General features: G+C 40.2%; 1 protein-coding gene across 1 annotated transcript in view; it reads left to right on the top strand.

Annotated features, from left to right (window-relative positions):
- Positions 1-7,504, top strand: part of elna (elastin a) — a 48,702-nt gene extending 41,198 nt beyond the window's left edge. Inside the window, exons 50-56 of the mRNA XM_034225575.1 lie at positions 104-139; positions 482-550; positions 1,573-1,611; positions 2,773-2,835; positions 4,286-4,321; positions 5,500-5,595; positions 6,033-7,504. Coding sequence (XP_034081466.1) covers positions 104-139; positions 482-550; positions 1,573-1,611; positions 2,773-2,835; positions 4,286-4,321; positions 5,500-5,595; positions 6,033-6,079 — 386 coding nt within the window. The 3' untranslated portion in view covers positions 6,080-7,504. The remainder of the gene's footprint in view (positions 1-103; positions 140-481; positions 551-1,572; positions 1,612-2,772; positions 2,836-4,285; positions 4,322-5,499; positions 5,596-6,032) is intronic.
- Positions 7,505-13,069: the final 5,565 nt, after the last annotated feature.

Genomic DNA, 13,069 nt, shown 5'->3' with positions numbered 1-13,069 from the left:
ATGTTTTTTTATTATTATTAACATTTCTCCGATGACACAAACTGGAAGAGGTGAGTTGAGCCACCAGAAAATAATGCTACTTTTCTCTGTCGTCACGATTCAGGGGGATACAGGCCATATCAACATGGTTATGGCCAGGGTATGTATGAGAGGAGAGGAGGCCGACAGCACTTTTACACATGTCCCTCCAATAAAAACAAAAACATAAACAAACTAAAACGTTCTGCTCGGTGCTCAAAGTGACAGTTGGTCAGGAGATGGCATCACATCCCACTTCCTGTGCAGGAAACTGACCGACATGCTGATAAGTTTCTGTAGGGGGGGGGGGAGTGTCAGGAAGCAGAACCCAGCTGGAAACTTTGATGAAGAAAATCCTCTGGTGTTGGCGGCAGTAATTACAGTGGTTGAAGCCGGTTTACAATCCTGTGCCAGCGAGGTTAACGTAATCAAATCTAAGCCAGTTCTCTTTGTCTTGTGACAGGTGGGCTGCAGTATCCCGCTGCAGGTGGACTGGGAGGTGCTGGAGGTGGAGCTAAACCACCCAAACCAGGTAGAGTAACAGGCCTGTAACTGTTAAAGCAAACATCATTTAAATGTCAAATAGCTTGGAAAAGTGGAGCAGATGTTGTCATATACTGTATGAGGTTCATATGTGTTCATACTCAATATTCCACCCTGCTTCCTCCTTCTCAGTAATACTCAGTAATAGTAAATTAGTTAAAGTAGGATTTATTTCTTTAGGACTTGGGTGATTATCAAATACTGTTTTCTTTCTTTTGATTGTGACAAAGCTCCTGCTGAAGAAATTAGATTAAATGTTTTACTGCATTAAAATCAATCCGGTATGAACATAATCTATTCAGTGTTTTTTCGGAGAAACTGATGAGTCCCAAGAAAAATGCATGTATTAGTGAATACATAAAAGCTGCCATGTTAGTTGTATTTCCCTTTTTAAAATTATAATAAGAGGACAATCCCCTTGAGATGCACCATCTCGTCCTCAGGCAAAACACATGCAAGTTAACAAACATTTATGCAGACTGTAGATAATAAATTAGGCAATCAAAATTGTAACATCAACAAGGGCTTGAGAACATACAGGGGATCCTTTTTTTCATCCCAAACCACACCAATATAACATAACAAATAATGAACACAATTAAAAAGTAGTGCACTGTATATGAAGATAAATAAAATCAAAAACAAGAGTAGGCTTAGTATAAACAAGCAAATAACTCTGCTCCCTGCAGTGTTACAGTGCCGTTAGGAGTTTGTAAATGAAGCAAGTCAACAACATAACATTTCCTGATTACTGTTAGTGAAGCTGTGTGCAACATCAAAGTGTGACTGTTGGAACATAACACAAACCCCCGGAGAATTGCACTGAAATAGCAAAACTCTGCCAGAGGACGTTTGGATGATGTTCTTGCTGCGACCTCAGCTGAGCCACTGGCTTCACCTCAGGGGGACAAACAACAACAGCTATAGGAACCAAACAAATATAACAGGTCATACTCACTGTTAAATCCTAAGAATGGACTCATTATTGAGATTTGTTGGTCTTCTTTTCAGGCTACGGTCATCTTGGAGGTGGCGGTTTTTATCAGCCAGGTGAGAAAAACCATATGTTTGTTTACTATTTTCTGCTAGGACGCAGTATTGGGGCCTTTATGGGTCAAAGTAAATAAATGATGGAGCTGGATGGAAGAATATATCCAAGAGAAAACTCAAACTATGGTATTTGAAATTGGAATTGTCTCTTCAATGTTTGCATGCTTATGATAATATGTTGGCAAAAATCACAAGTATTTTCCATATTTCTGAATCCAAATGCACAGTAAAATAACATTAAGTCCTCCGCTGCAGGCATTAAACAGAGCCTGTGGTATGATGACGTGGACTTCAACGTTTTTTATTTTTCATGTACAATGGTCCTCATACGCCGTTTTTAGGTACTATCTTATTTTACTGTTTTTTAATCATCAACAAAAAACAATAGTGGCTAATATGGGACACATTTCAAATCAGCTGTCCACCACACTCTCCACACTTTGTGCAGAGTAGCCTCTGGTCCTCTCCTCCTCCTCTGGCCACCAGTGAGGGATGAGTGTAATCTCACAGCAGCAGCTCCTCTCTCGGCCTCACAGACCCCCACCAGGCTGCTCTTTAAAACCCATTCCCCTAATCCCCCTCCCAAAGGCCAGAGAGATACACGTCTGTGTGAAATGCTTCCACAGATGGTTTAATAACTTTTCTTGTTCGCTAATAGCTTTTTCCAACAGAAGGGTTTGCCAAATGATGAATAATAATTGGCTTCTATAAAAAATATATCAAGATATCAAACTCACAGTACATACTGTACCAGCATGTGAACAGATAGACCTCGAAGGGGGCTCAGTCACCTAGAGTTGGGCCTCCAAGAATCCTTTTTTTTGGTTTTTAAATAAATACATGAATTCCTATTCGGAACAGCCTGCCCTGCCAAACAGACACCAGGCAATTATTGATTGAAATGATTATAAATAATATATTCATAAAAACTATAATATAAATGACTAACGTCTTGACGTCCCTAAAACTGAATGTGTCACTCAAAGTTGTTACTAGGTCGTTTTTTCACAACTTACATGATCATATCACAACAGTTTGACTATCAAAGTTAATGATTATATTGTATTATGAATATTGTCGGTTACCAATAGGATAGGATGTTATTTTTCTGTCTATGCCTCTTCTCCATGGTACACTAAGTAAAGCTTTTTAATGTTACAGGTGCAGTTCCTGTGGCTCCTGTGGTCCCTGGTTATGGAGGAGGTTACCCCCAGTACTACCAAAGTATGACAACTGCTCTCTCTGCATGTCTGTGTCTGTGCACGATGTAAATCTAAGATAGGTGTTAAACAGCGTGCTGTGCAGTAACCTGCGGGTTATAAATCAGTGGAAAGGACCCAACAGACGACAGAATAGGAACATTTATCTTAATAGGCGGGGGCAAGAGAAGAAGCTAGCTTTAAGATTTTCACTTTAAGATCTTACCTACTTACCATTTTTTCTTCAGTATAGATACAGAAAGGTTCATTTGTATGTTGTTTCTGTCATTATTGTTTTTCACTGCTACTTAAAGTCAAACATATACCAGAATATGCTGGCCAAACTTCTTCCCGTAGAAGAGGATTTAGTGCGCAGTAGTTTTTAACTTTTCATCATTGTTTCTGGATGAGAAGGTGGATTAATGCCCAACTGCCATCAGGGAGGTAACGCAGCTGAATGGATGAAAGAACAGGAACACTGACTCATCGTTTTCCCCTTTAGAGCTGAGGGCATTTAGAAAGGGAGAGGAGAACCAAAGCAGAATGACCACTCTTATGGTTATTGCTCAATAGCCCTGGATGTGGACAATGTATCTTTTCTCCCTCCCTTTATTCTGGACAATTTAAACACAATGCAACTACAACTTCTGCTCATATCCACTATAGGGGTTTCCATGGAATCTCGCATAAGAAAACAAGAATTATTACCGTTTTACTAGTGGACGTACAGTAGAGAGAATGCAATCTCAATTAAATCTCTGATCAAATTTAGAATAGAAAATCTGAATGTTAGTCACGAAATTAAAACATTTGATCATATAGACGCATGGTTTGAATGACATACTATTATTATAGAAAATATTCATATTACTTGTATTTATTTACCTCGCGAAGGCAGAAAGGGCGGGTTTAACTTTTAACATCATTTCATTTCTAATATCTATCACTCGTTTTTTTACACACATGGGAGGCTGAGTTTACCTCAGGGTATTACATTGTGTTTGAATAATGACAACCTGCCCTTTTCTTTTCTGAGAACCTAATTACACAAAGATTAATTGGATTACTACTGACAGTAGAGCAAATTGAAATGTTAATGATGTTTGTAGTCTTCTTCCCATTTTGCAAAACACATCAGAAGAAAATTGGTCGGTGTCAGAGCTCACTTTATTCACATTCCAGCAGCTTAATAGGCAAAACCTTAAGCACCTTCTCTCTTGTTAGCTTTAATTTATTTTAAATACAAAACACAGACAGGAGAACACATTGTCTGTGCACACTGGTTACTTGAATACACTGAGAGCGTCTCTGGATCAGACGTGCCTCTCATGTGATATTATACTAATGTCAAGTCTCCTCACCACATCCTGGCCGGGACACATAAATCATCCACTGTGACAGATCCATAGAGGTTTCATATCAGCGTTAGTCTTATGGCACCATGTTTTCTCTCATTTGTCTTTGATTTTGTTTAGATGGATATGTGCCGGCCCCACTGACTCCTCAACAAGGTACAAACGCCCTCCTCACATCTCAGCATTCACACACATCTCCACACCAGGAAGCAATAATAAATATCAAGTCTCTCTGCTCCTGGTCAAATTGTTTGGAAAGTGTTTCAGTGATTCTGTGTGTGCTATCGGTGCAGATGGCACGGCACAGTGTGGTGATAATCTGCATTTTCCTGAACATCAGAGATTACGGATTATTTCAAGGAGAGCACGTCTGGTTACTTTCAGTCAGTAGTTTGATCTCTGAATGAATGAGTGAAATTAGATTACTTTGGATTCAACTGTTTCCTCCCACAGTCTGTTTCATGCATGTCAGTTTCTCAGCAACTCTTGCCGGCTCATGATTAACTACAGCCCCCCACGACCTTCCATAAAATGAGTGGTTTTATGTCATTGCCTCTTTGGTATTGTTCATATAAATAAACAAGTTTGTTCATAACTTTATTACCAAGAAATCCAATCATTGGAATTGTAAATTAAGGATAAAGTATGATACACAGTTAAGTTGTCCTGTTGCCAAATGAATAAAGGATATCATTATATAAATGTACAGACATTACATTATGGTCTAACTCATCTGTGTAATAATAGATGTCACATGGATGATGCGTGTGTTGCTACGTGAACACTCAGTTAACACTGATGTCATTTTCTGTAGGCCAGTGATGTTTACAGTCTGGTTTGTTTTTGTAAATATCATAAATCACAATGCATTCTTATATCTTAGGACAGCCCTTCACTTTTCACACCATCCACATCACTCATTGTATTTCAGTCTAGAGTTATACATATTCCCAAACATTTAACAACATCATTTTAGTTCAAATTATACTAGTTTTCTTTGTTGAGGTTGTGAGGTGGATCATACGTGTTTATAGTAAAGTCCAACTACTATTTCCAAGGCTAAAATAAAATTCCACACATTGACTGTGGTCTGGCAGATATAAAATAAACTGTATACAAATTCCTAAACTGGCTGGTGTTTTCCTCCTTCTGTTTGGTTGGTACAGAATAGTAGCTGTATGGATGCTGTGGTCACACATTTATCAACCTAAACTTCACTCAGCCATTACATCAGAGAAACAAGACTTTTTGGGGAACAAGTAAAGGCATTAAAACATTTGTTTAGCATTGTTATTCAAAGTAAATTAGTAATTTGGTTGTCCTTTTTTCTGCAGCCAAAGCAGCGAAGTACGGCCCATTGCAGGGCTTCCTTGGTGCAGGAAGAGGGGGAGTTGGAGGAGGAGGAGGAGGAGGAGGAGGAGTCTACAGAGGTAAACACTTTTACCAACTTCAGTCAGCTTAACAACTACAACGACAGCCATTAAAGTTAAAACTAATATTATCAATGGCAAAGCAGGGAGGGGGGTAATATTCTTAGAAAAAAATCTTCCAAATTTACCAGAAAGAAAAACGTGCTTATTCATTGAGATTATATAAGCAGTGCACACATTTGTAAGGATCATTTGTCGGTTGAGGTTGATGTTTTTCTACCAAATGACTTCCTCATTTCAGGAAAAACCAAGGACTTTATTTCTTCTGTAAATCTCCATCGGCTCTGTAATTCAAAAACTATTTTAAAAATACAATGACCCTATTACATCGTCCTCAGATGCAGAAGCCTGCTACATAAAAAAGCTGATGTGTGTGTGAATGTCTCTGGGGTATTCTTAGAAAAGATTAAAGTATAATCCTGATGTTTTTGCTGCAGGTGGCGTTGCGGGATGCCAGGGCAAATTCTGTGGGAGGAGGAAGTAGAGCTCACCAGTGTGACCTCAACAAACCACGGTGCTACTGCATGATCTAGAATGTACATTTTATATGCAAAGAAACCCCATTAAGAAAACATGTATAGATGTTTTTTTGTTTTGTTTTTTGTTTGTTTTTTGATACAAAAAACCCACCGACTCAGAATTTTGTACACGCTCTGATGTAACGCTTGTTATTGATAGTGCCTTTAATCATTAATGTGTCCAAGGTAACCAGCTTTAATCCCCCGTATTGAACCAGCCTACTTAAAATACAAAGAGTGTGTTTGTGTCACCACGTGTTGTTCTTGTGTTTGAATGTGTGTGTGGTTTGTATTGTTGTGTGAAAGACTGGCTGAACCATCGGCTGCAATTTTGACCTATGAATGATTTCGGTTTTAATCCTGAAGCAAGGTGAACTGTCCTCAGTGTTGCAGTCACACTGTCTCACCTCGCTGCGTCGTCTCTCTGACATGTCAGATGAGTCGGGTTGGTTTTGCTCGTCCAAAAAATTTATGAAATCTGGCCAATCTCAGCGTCCTCTCTGGATCCTCGTCCTCTCGGCTGCTATTTTTAGGCCTGCGGGGTGTCGAGCAGCGGGCATTGGGGCTCCGGCCAGCCCATCTGCTCTGTAACTTTGCTGATTCTAGTTGCTACGCAGTTCAGTTTTCTCAGCATTTCTAATGTTGCCAAACTTGTGATGAATGAAGAGCAGTTGGTGCTCTGAGGAGCGACATGCCGCTGAAAATCAAAAGATCCATTACAGGATGTTTAAAAACCTTAGGATAAAGCGGCGAGGCCTTTTAATTCCAGGTATATTAAAATGTAACGCAGAGACTGCTCTGACATGTACATTATGTATGTGTCAATGTTTCACGCTCTAGTCTGCTTTACATGTTTAGTCTCATTGCAGCAGTTATTTACATTTATATAAGTTCAAGATGTGTTTGCTTTGACTCATAGCTTTATTTTGTGTGTACATAACACACATGTATTCACTGTTTTGAATTGTAATACAGAATACGACTTTGTTTAACAGGAAAGCCAAAGTGTTTTTGTGAGGCTTAAGCTCTCATTGTTCTTCATTTACTTGAGCTGCTTTAAAAAAGGCTTACTGTCCAAAGGTTAATGAACGCCGTTGCCCAGTGACTCCATCTCTTCCTGTAATCGTGTACTGTATTTTGTACTAATCTGATATTTGCTGGCTTGGGTTCCTTCACTCGGTGCTGTGTAAGAACTGTCTTTGAGCCTCGCTGGGTCAGACTTTGTCTTATGTGCCTGGGGATACTTTTCATCTTTATTTAAAACTGTTTTCATAAGGAGGAACAGTGTGGTTTTGCACTTTTTATATTTCCACAACACACTTGTGAATTATTCCCAGAATCCAGCATTGAATTTGCTTCCTTAAGTAACATAATAAAATGTGTTAAAATACCTTGTGTCTTCCTGTTTGTTTATATTATTATTTTCTGTATGAGTACATTCCTCAGAAACAGTGGTTTGTCCTGAGTGCTGATGAAAACCACCTGGCCGAGGGGGTCCGGTGTAATCCCTCACATACCACACAGGGATAACATCTCAGGTTCACGTTTTATTCTTTATCAGTTCCATCAGATCTTCACTTTCTCACACTTGGCATAATGAATCAGGAAACATCAGATTAAATGTATTTTAAAGTCTCATATGTGAATGATTTGGTAGTCTCCTCAGTGGTGACTATAAACATTGTTCTTTTTGTGCCAGCTTGAAATATTGAACTCATGTTGCCAAAGTTCTCCTGGGAGAACCACTGACCTGTGATCTACGTCCTTTAAAAAAGCTTAAACGGTTTTTCCATCAGCAGAAGTCTAATCCCACAGTGTCACTATGGCACTGCAGTATAATGCTTAATATATTTCAATAAGAAAGTAAGTTGCAACCAATAGTTGGTGAAACATTTTTCAGGACTTTCGTGTGTTGCGTTTAAGTGGCATCGATTTCAAAAGTAAAGATCTTCATTTATTTGTCTTTAGCTGTTTAGTTGACTAAATTGGCTGCCAATATTATTAATACCTTTCAACTGTCACATAATGTTTTACTATTAACCTACCCAGCAGTATATCAAGTAATCTAAATTATCTCTAGTTTTACCAGCTGCAACATGAACACATTAATGTTTATCTATTGTTACAATTCTGCAATATAATACAGTATAATATATGATTCTGAAACTGGAAATTCTGCATAATGAGTGCTCTTACTCGAGAAGGATTTGATACAGGACTTTTACTTGTCACAAAGTATTATTACACTACTCCAAATAATAAAACATGGTATACATGTTAACAAGCACCTGTAACATATGGGAGTTAGACTAATATGTAGTTATTCTCTACTTGTTAGCCCCCCGTGTATGGAAGCAAACAAGAGACAGAAGTATTTGAATTTTATTAGACACCGAATTTATAGCATTGAAAATAATTACTTTGAAAATCATGTATCTGAATGTTTTTGCTCCGAATTTACCTATGTGAAATAAAAATGTAAAAATTCAAGTGAAAAAAATTCGAATGTTCAAATTCAGATCCCAAAAATTCGACGTCAAAAAATTCGATGTCAAAAAATTCGGTGTATAAAATTCGATGTCAAAAATTGCGGTGCAGCATCATCCGGGCTACTCAGACAGGATAAGCAATCGAGCCCTAATCAGTGCTTGAATTGGAATGAAAAAGGTGCCAGTACTCTAAAATCAGCAACTTTTTCAAGTCAATTTTATATATACAGCCCACAAACAAGAATTTGGCTACTATAATGCTGGTGGGTTTGTCTCTTTACTACTGTATATTTTAGAAAGGTTCACTGTACTTAACATTTTTTATGATAGGCAGCGGATATGGCTAAAGCTCAGTAAGGTCAATATTAACTGAAAATATAGCAATCAAAGTCTAGATCTTCTGCTGAAGACACATGAAGCAGAGACCTTTCAGGTGAGAGCCCCTCTGGTGGTGTTCAACATTAATGACAAGGAAACAAAGCTCTGGTCAGAAGCATTTTTTATAAAAAGCTTTAACAAAATTAAGTATTTCTGTACATTTTGAATGCAATCTAACTTTCCAACTCAGAAAACGAAAAACGAAAAAAGTGCCAAAAGTCTTCTCACATGGCTGAGCTGCTTTGCAATATACTTCACCACTGAAGAATACAAATATGTATAAAGTAAACTATGATGCAATCTAACTTTCCAACTCAGAAAAATGATAAAGAGCATGAACAAAGAACATGTAAAAACAAATGCAAAATTTGCACAATCTAAAATGAGAAACTGTAACTGCAAGTAACAAAGTCTGAGCCATGGTAAAGAGTTACATTGAACACCAAGCTGATCAGATAACTCCCTGGTTGTTCTGAAGTCCTTCTATCTCCAGGATCTGTACAAATCGGCACATTATGCCAAAAGTCTTCTCACTGGGTGAGCTGCTTTGCAATATACTTCACATTGTTAGAAAAGGCTCCAGAAGGCCTTGGGGACATCGGTATCAGGGGCTGGAGCTGGACAGGCTCTTTCATCAGCACTTCTCCTTCCCTTTGCCAGCCAGGACCTCACATACTGTTCCGGATTGAACTGTCCTAGTGATGGTCCATTACATTTAATGAAAACCAGGCTGGACAGTCGGCTGACAGAGAGAGCATTCCTTTTTGCAGTAAGGATATCGTTCATTGCAGCTGAATGCCCGCTCACACTCACTAGTGGAGACAGCGATGGTTCGGACTGCTTTCAGTAGAGGCTCCATGGCAGCAGGTGTACGGGATGCCCTGGTTTCCTTGTATTCGCGAAAGCCCTGAACAGTCTCTCTTCTGTCCACTTTCAGCACTTCGCACAAACGTAGCACCTCTACGTCCCCATACTGTACGTCTAACTCCTCTTCAGGCCAACTTCCAGGATGGATAACTTTCATGTCCTGGATTAGCTGATTGTCCCGGGCCCTCCCGGCCATGTAATGGGATTTCTCTTGTGCTGACATGAGAGGAGGTTGTGGAAGTCATTCTGTGTCTCAGATTCTCTACCATACTGCGGAAAAACTGACCTGCATGAATCTGTACAAGCCTGCCATTCTCACGCAGGGCAACACCCTTGAAGGACTTCTCAGCTAGAGCTGTATGAACTGTAGTCATGTGTGGGCCAGGCATGGTGACCATGGATTCAAAAACTCGTATTTCTCGAGTTAAGAGCCTATCTGCTGTAGGCAGTGTCATCTCTCTTTTTTGGAGTTGCCGAGAGAGGTCGCTGAGCTCTGTGAGCGCATCGTACATCAGTCCCAGATTGCTGACAAACGTTGCAGATGTGAGCACATCATCCAGGCCCTTGTACTTTGCTCTGTCTCTGGAATCCCTGCTCGTGTCGTTTGCAGCATTTGTGAAGTGATCATGAAGCACTCGGTAGTTTTCCCAGACTGCTCTGACGCTCCTTTCACTTGAAGCCACCCAGCGGATGGACAAAACACGCCCTATCACCAGGAGACGCTGTCCGACTGCTTGCGCACACTGCGCTAACTGCCTCTGATTTTTGGGGGAGGCATGGAACAAGGAATAGAGTTTGTCAAAAAAGATCTGGAAATGATTGAGCCCTGAGACCTCCTTGACCACATCCCCAACTGCCAGCTCTAGACGATGATTGGAGCAGTGCCACACAAACAGGCTTGGGAATTTACTACACAACTGGGTAGCAACGCCTGTTCTCTTCCCTAGCATGACTGAAGACCCATCACATGCAAAAGAAACGAAACACTGACCTAAAAAGTCCTCGTTAAAATCTCTTCCAAGACACTCCATTAACGCCTTTGTGATGTCATCAGCCGTTGTTCCATCCAACTCGATCAGCTCCCAAAAAAAACGTTTCGGGCTCAGCATCAGCTAATGCTGAGCGTAGACACACAACAAGCACCGTTTTACCACTAATAGTGGTAGATTCATCGACCAAAACACAGAGTTTTCTTTGGTTTTCTGTAATGTCTTTTGCCATTTTTTTCTTCAGCTCATGAGCTATGTGGTCGATGATTTCGCCACAGGTTTTATTGGAGTGCAAAACCCTGCCCACGTTCAGCCCATTCAGTTTCTGTACATTCAAATCAATTGGCATGTCTGTGAATGGCCGGCTATGTTTGCCAATTTTATATGCCGTTCGAAAAACTCTGATAGTGGTGTCTAATTCAGATTTATGCATAGACTGCACTTGATGTTGAATAGTTTCACGTGAAGCAGATGTAAGGATGTCAGCAGCTTTTACATGGGCTTGTGATTCTTTATGTTCTTTGATTTTTTTTTCTCAGGCTAGCTTGTTGTTTGCCCTTGTCAACACCGAAATGAGACACTGCACACTCACCCCATTCAGTTGACAGTTTCAGTCCTTGTCCAGTGTGTATTCCCAAAGATTTGACATCTCTGCATATCCGACATCCTAGCTTCTTATCTTTAAGAAGGAGCCATGCATTGGTCTTGCAAAAATATTGCACCTGGTCCGTTGTCCAGCAGTCAGGTGCATCGCTTTGCCCGGTGTTGGTGGTGGCAGTTGCGCCAGCAGCAGCTAACGTTAGAGGCTCTGGAGGAGGCGGCGGAGCTAGTGCTAATGCTAATGCACTAGAACTTGGAGCAGGAGGATCAACCAAAGAAAGCTCCCAATCAGACACAATTTCCAACACAGGCACAGCATTCTCTGTATTTGAAGTTTCTTCCGGCGACAACCGCTGTCTTTTTGCACTTTTATTAATCCACGCTAACATTTTAGAAATGCTCATTTGTGACGTGACTTGCTTTCCTTCTCTCGGGGGCGTGCCTGCTCTGTTCTATCACTCTACATAGCCACCCACTGGGTGGGAGTTGCACTGCATAAACACAACACACGTGCATCTAGGTATGTAAATTGTAAAGCATTAAAACATGGTTTTACTAACAGTTTTCAGTAAGTTGTTACTTCGGCATTATTATTAGTATTATTTTGAAACGTGTATTACTATTAAATCACGGTCAAATAGGTTAATTTTGACATAGTCGTTTCCACCACAGTATTTACATGGAGAAGATAAGCCCCGCCCCCTCTCCAGCACGTTCTGTTTGAATGACAGGAGTAAACAGCTGACAGCCGCTGTGAAACTCCAGCGGTTAGAGCGATGAGAATGTCCGTTCGGCACCTCATGACGCATCTACTGAGTACCGGGCGGCTGTATATATATATGGATGTATAATAAGAACGGCGGGAGAGTGTTGAGTACTGGCACGGTGCATGAGTACCGGAGTACCGCCAGCATGCCGGTACTGAGCAAGAAGTGCCGGTACTCCATGGGTCAGAACCAGAAGTGCCGGTACTGCGTACCGGTGAGTACCGGCCCAATTCCAGCACTGGCCCTAATGCAATCAAACTGACTTGGCCTATCAGAGCACGGCTTTGTCAGTCATGTGATCACAACAACCCGGGAGAAAAATGACGGAGAACAGCGGGGCTCGCCGCCCGGGTAAGTTGTCAGTTTGTGCTCTTTATTTTACAAGCAGTGAGGGCTCGACAGCATTTGTATCTTACATTAGCTAGCTAAATGAGTGAAGTAGCCTTGTTGTTAGCAAGCTCCGTAGTTATCATTAATTGAAGTGAATCACAACGTTACCGTGTCCTTTTGTGTGTGTGAGGGGGGGTGACGGTTTGCAAAGTAACGTAACGATCACTTCGGTTAGATAGGTCAAGTAGACCATGCTACACTATACGAAATACTCTCTTACAAAAGCCCTGCATTTAAACATGTTACTTTAGTAAAAGTATGCTAGTATAATTAGGAAAGTGTTGTTAAAGTATTTAAAGTAGACACAAGTTATACTATTATATTATATCATTTGATTTATTGTTATTACCGATGCACGAGTTGACTTAACTGTTGTAGTTTGAGCTCATTTTGAACAATGAGCTAACTAATTATTACTTTCATAATGGTTTAATGTGCTGACTATTTTCTACATTAAGAGGTTAATAGATGAAGGT

The sequence above is a fragment of the Gymnodraco acuticeps genome, unplaced genomic scaffold, assembly GCF_902827175.1.
Source record: "Gymnodraco acuticeps unplaced genomic scaffold, fGymAcu1.1, whole genome shotgun sequence".
Lineage (NCBI taxonomy): Eukaryota > Metazoa > Chordata > Actinopteri > Perciformes > Bathydraconidae > Gymnodraco > Gymnodraco acuticeps.
The sequence above is the reverse complement of the archived record's forward strand: the minus strand, read 5'-3'. Positions and strand labels throughout refer to the sequence as shown.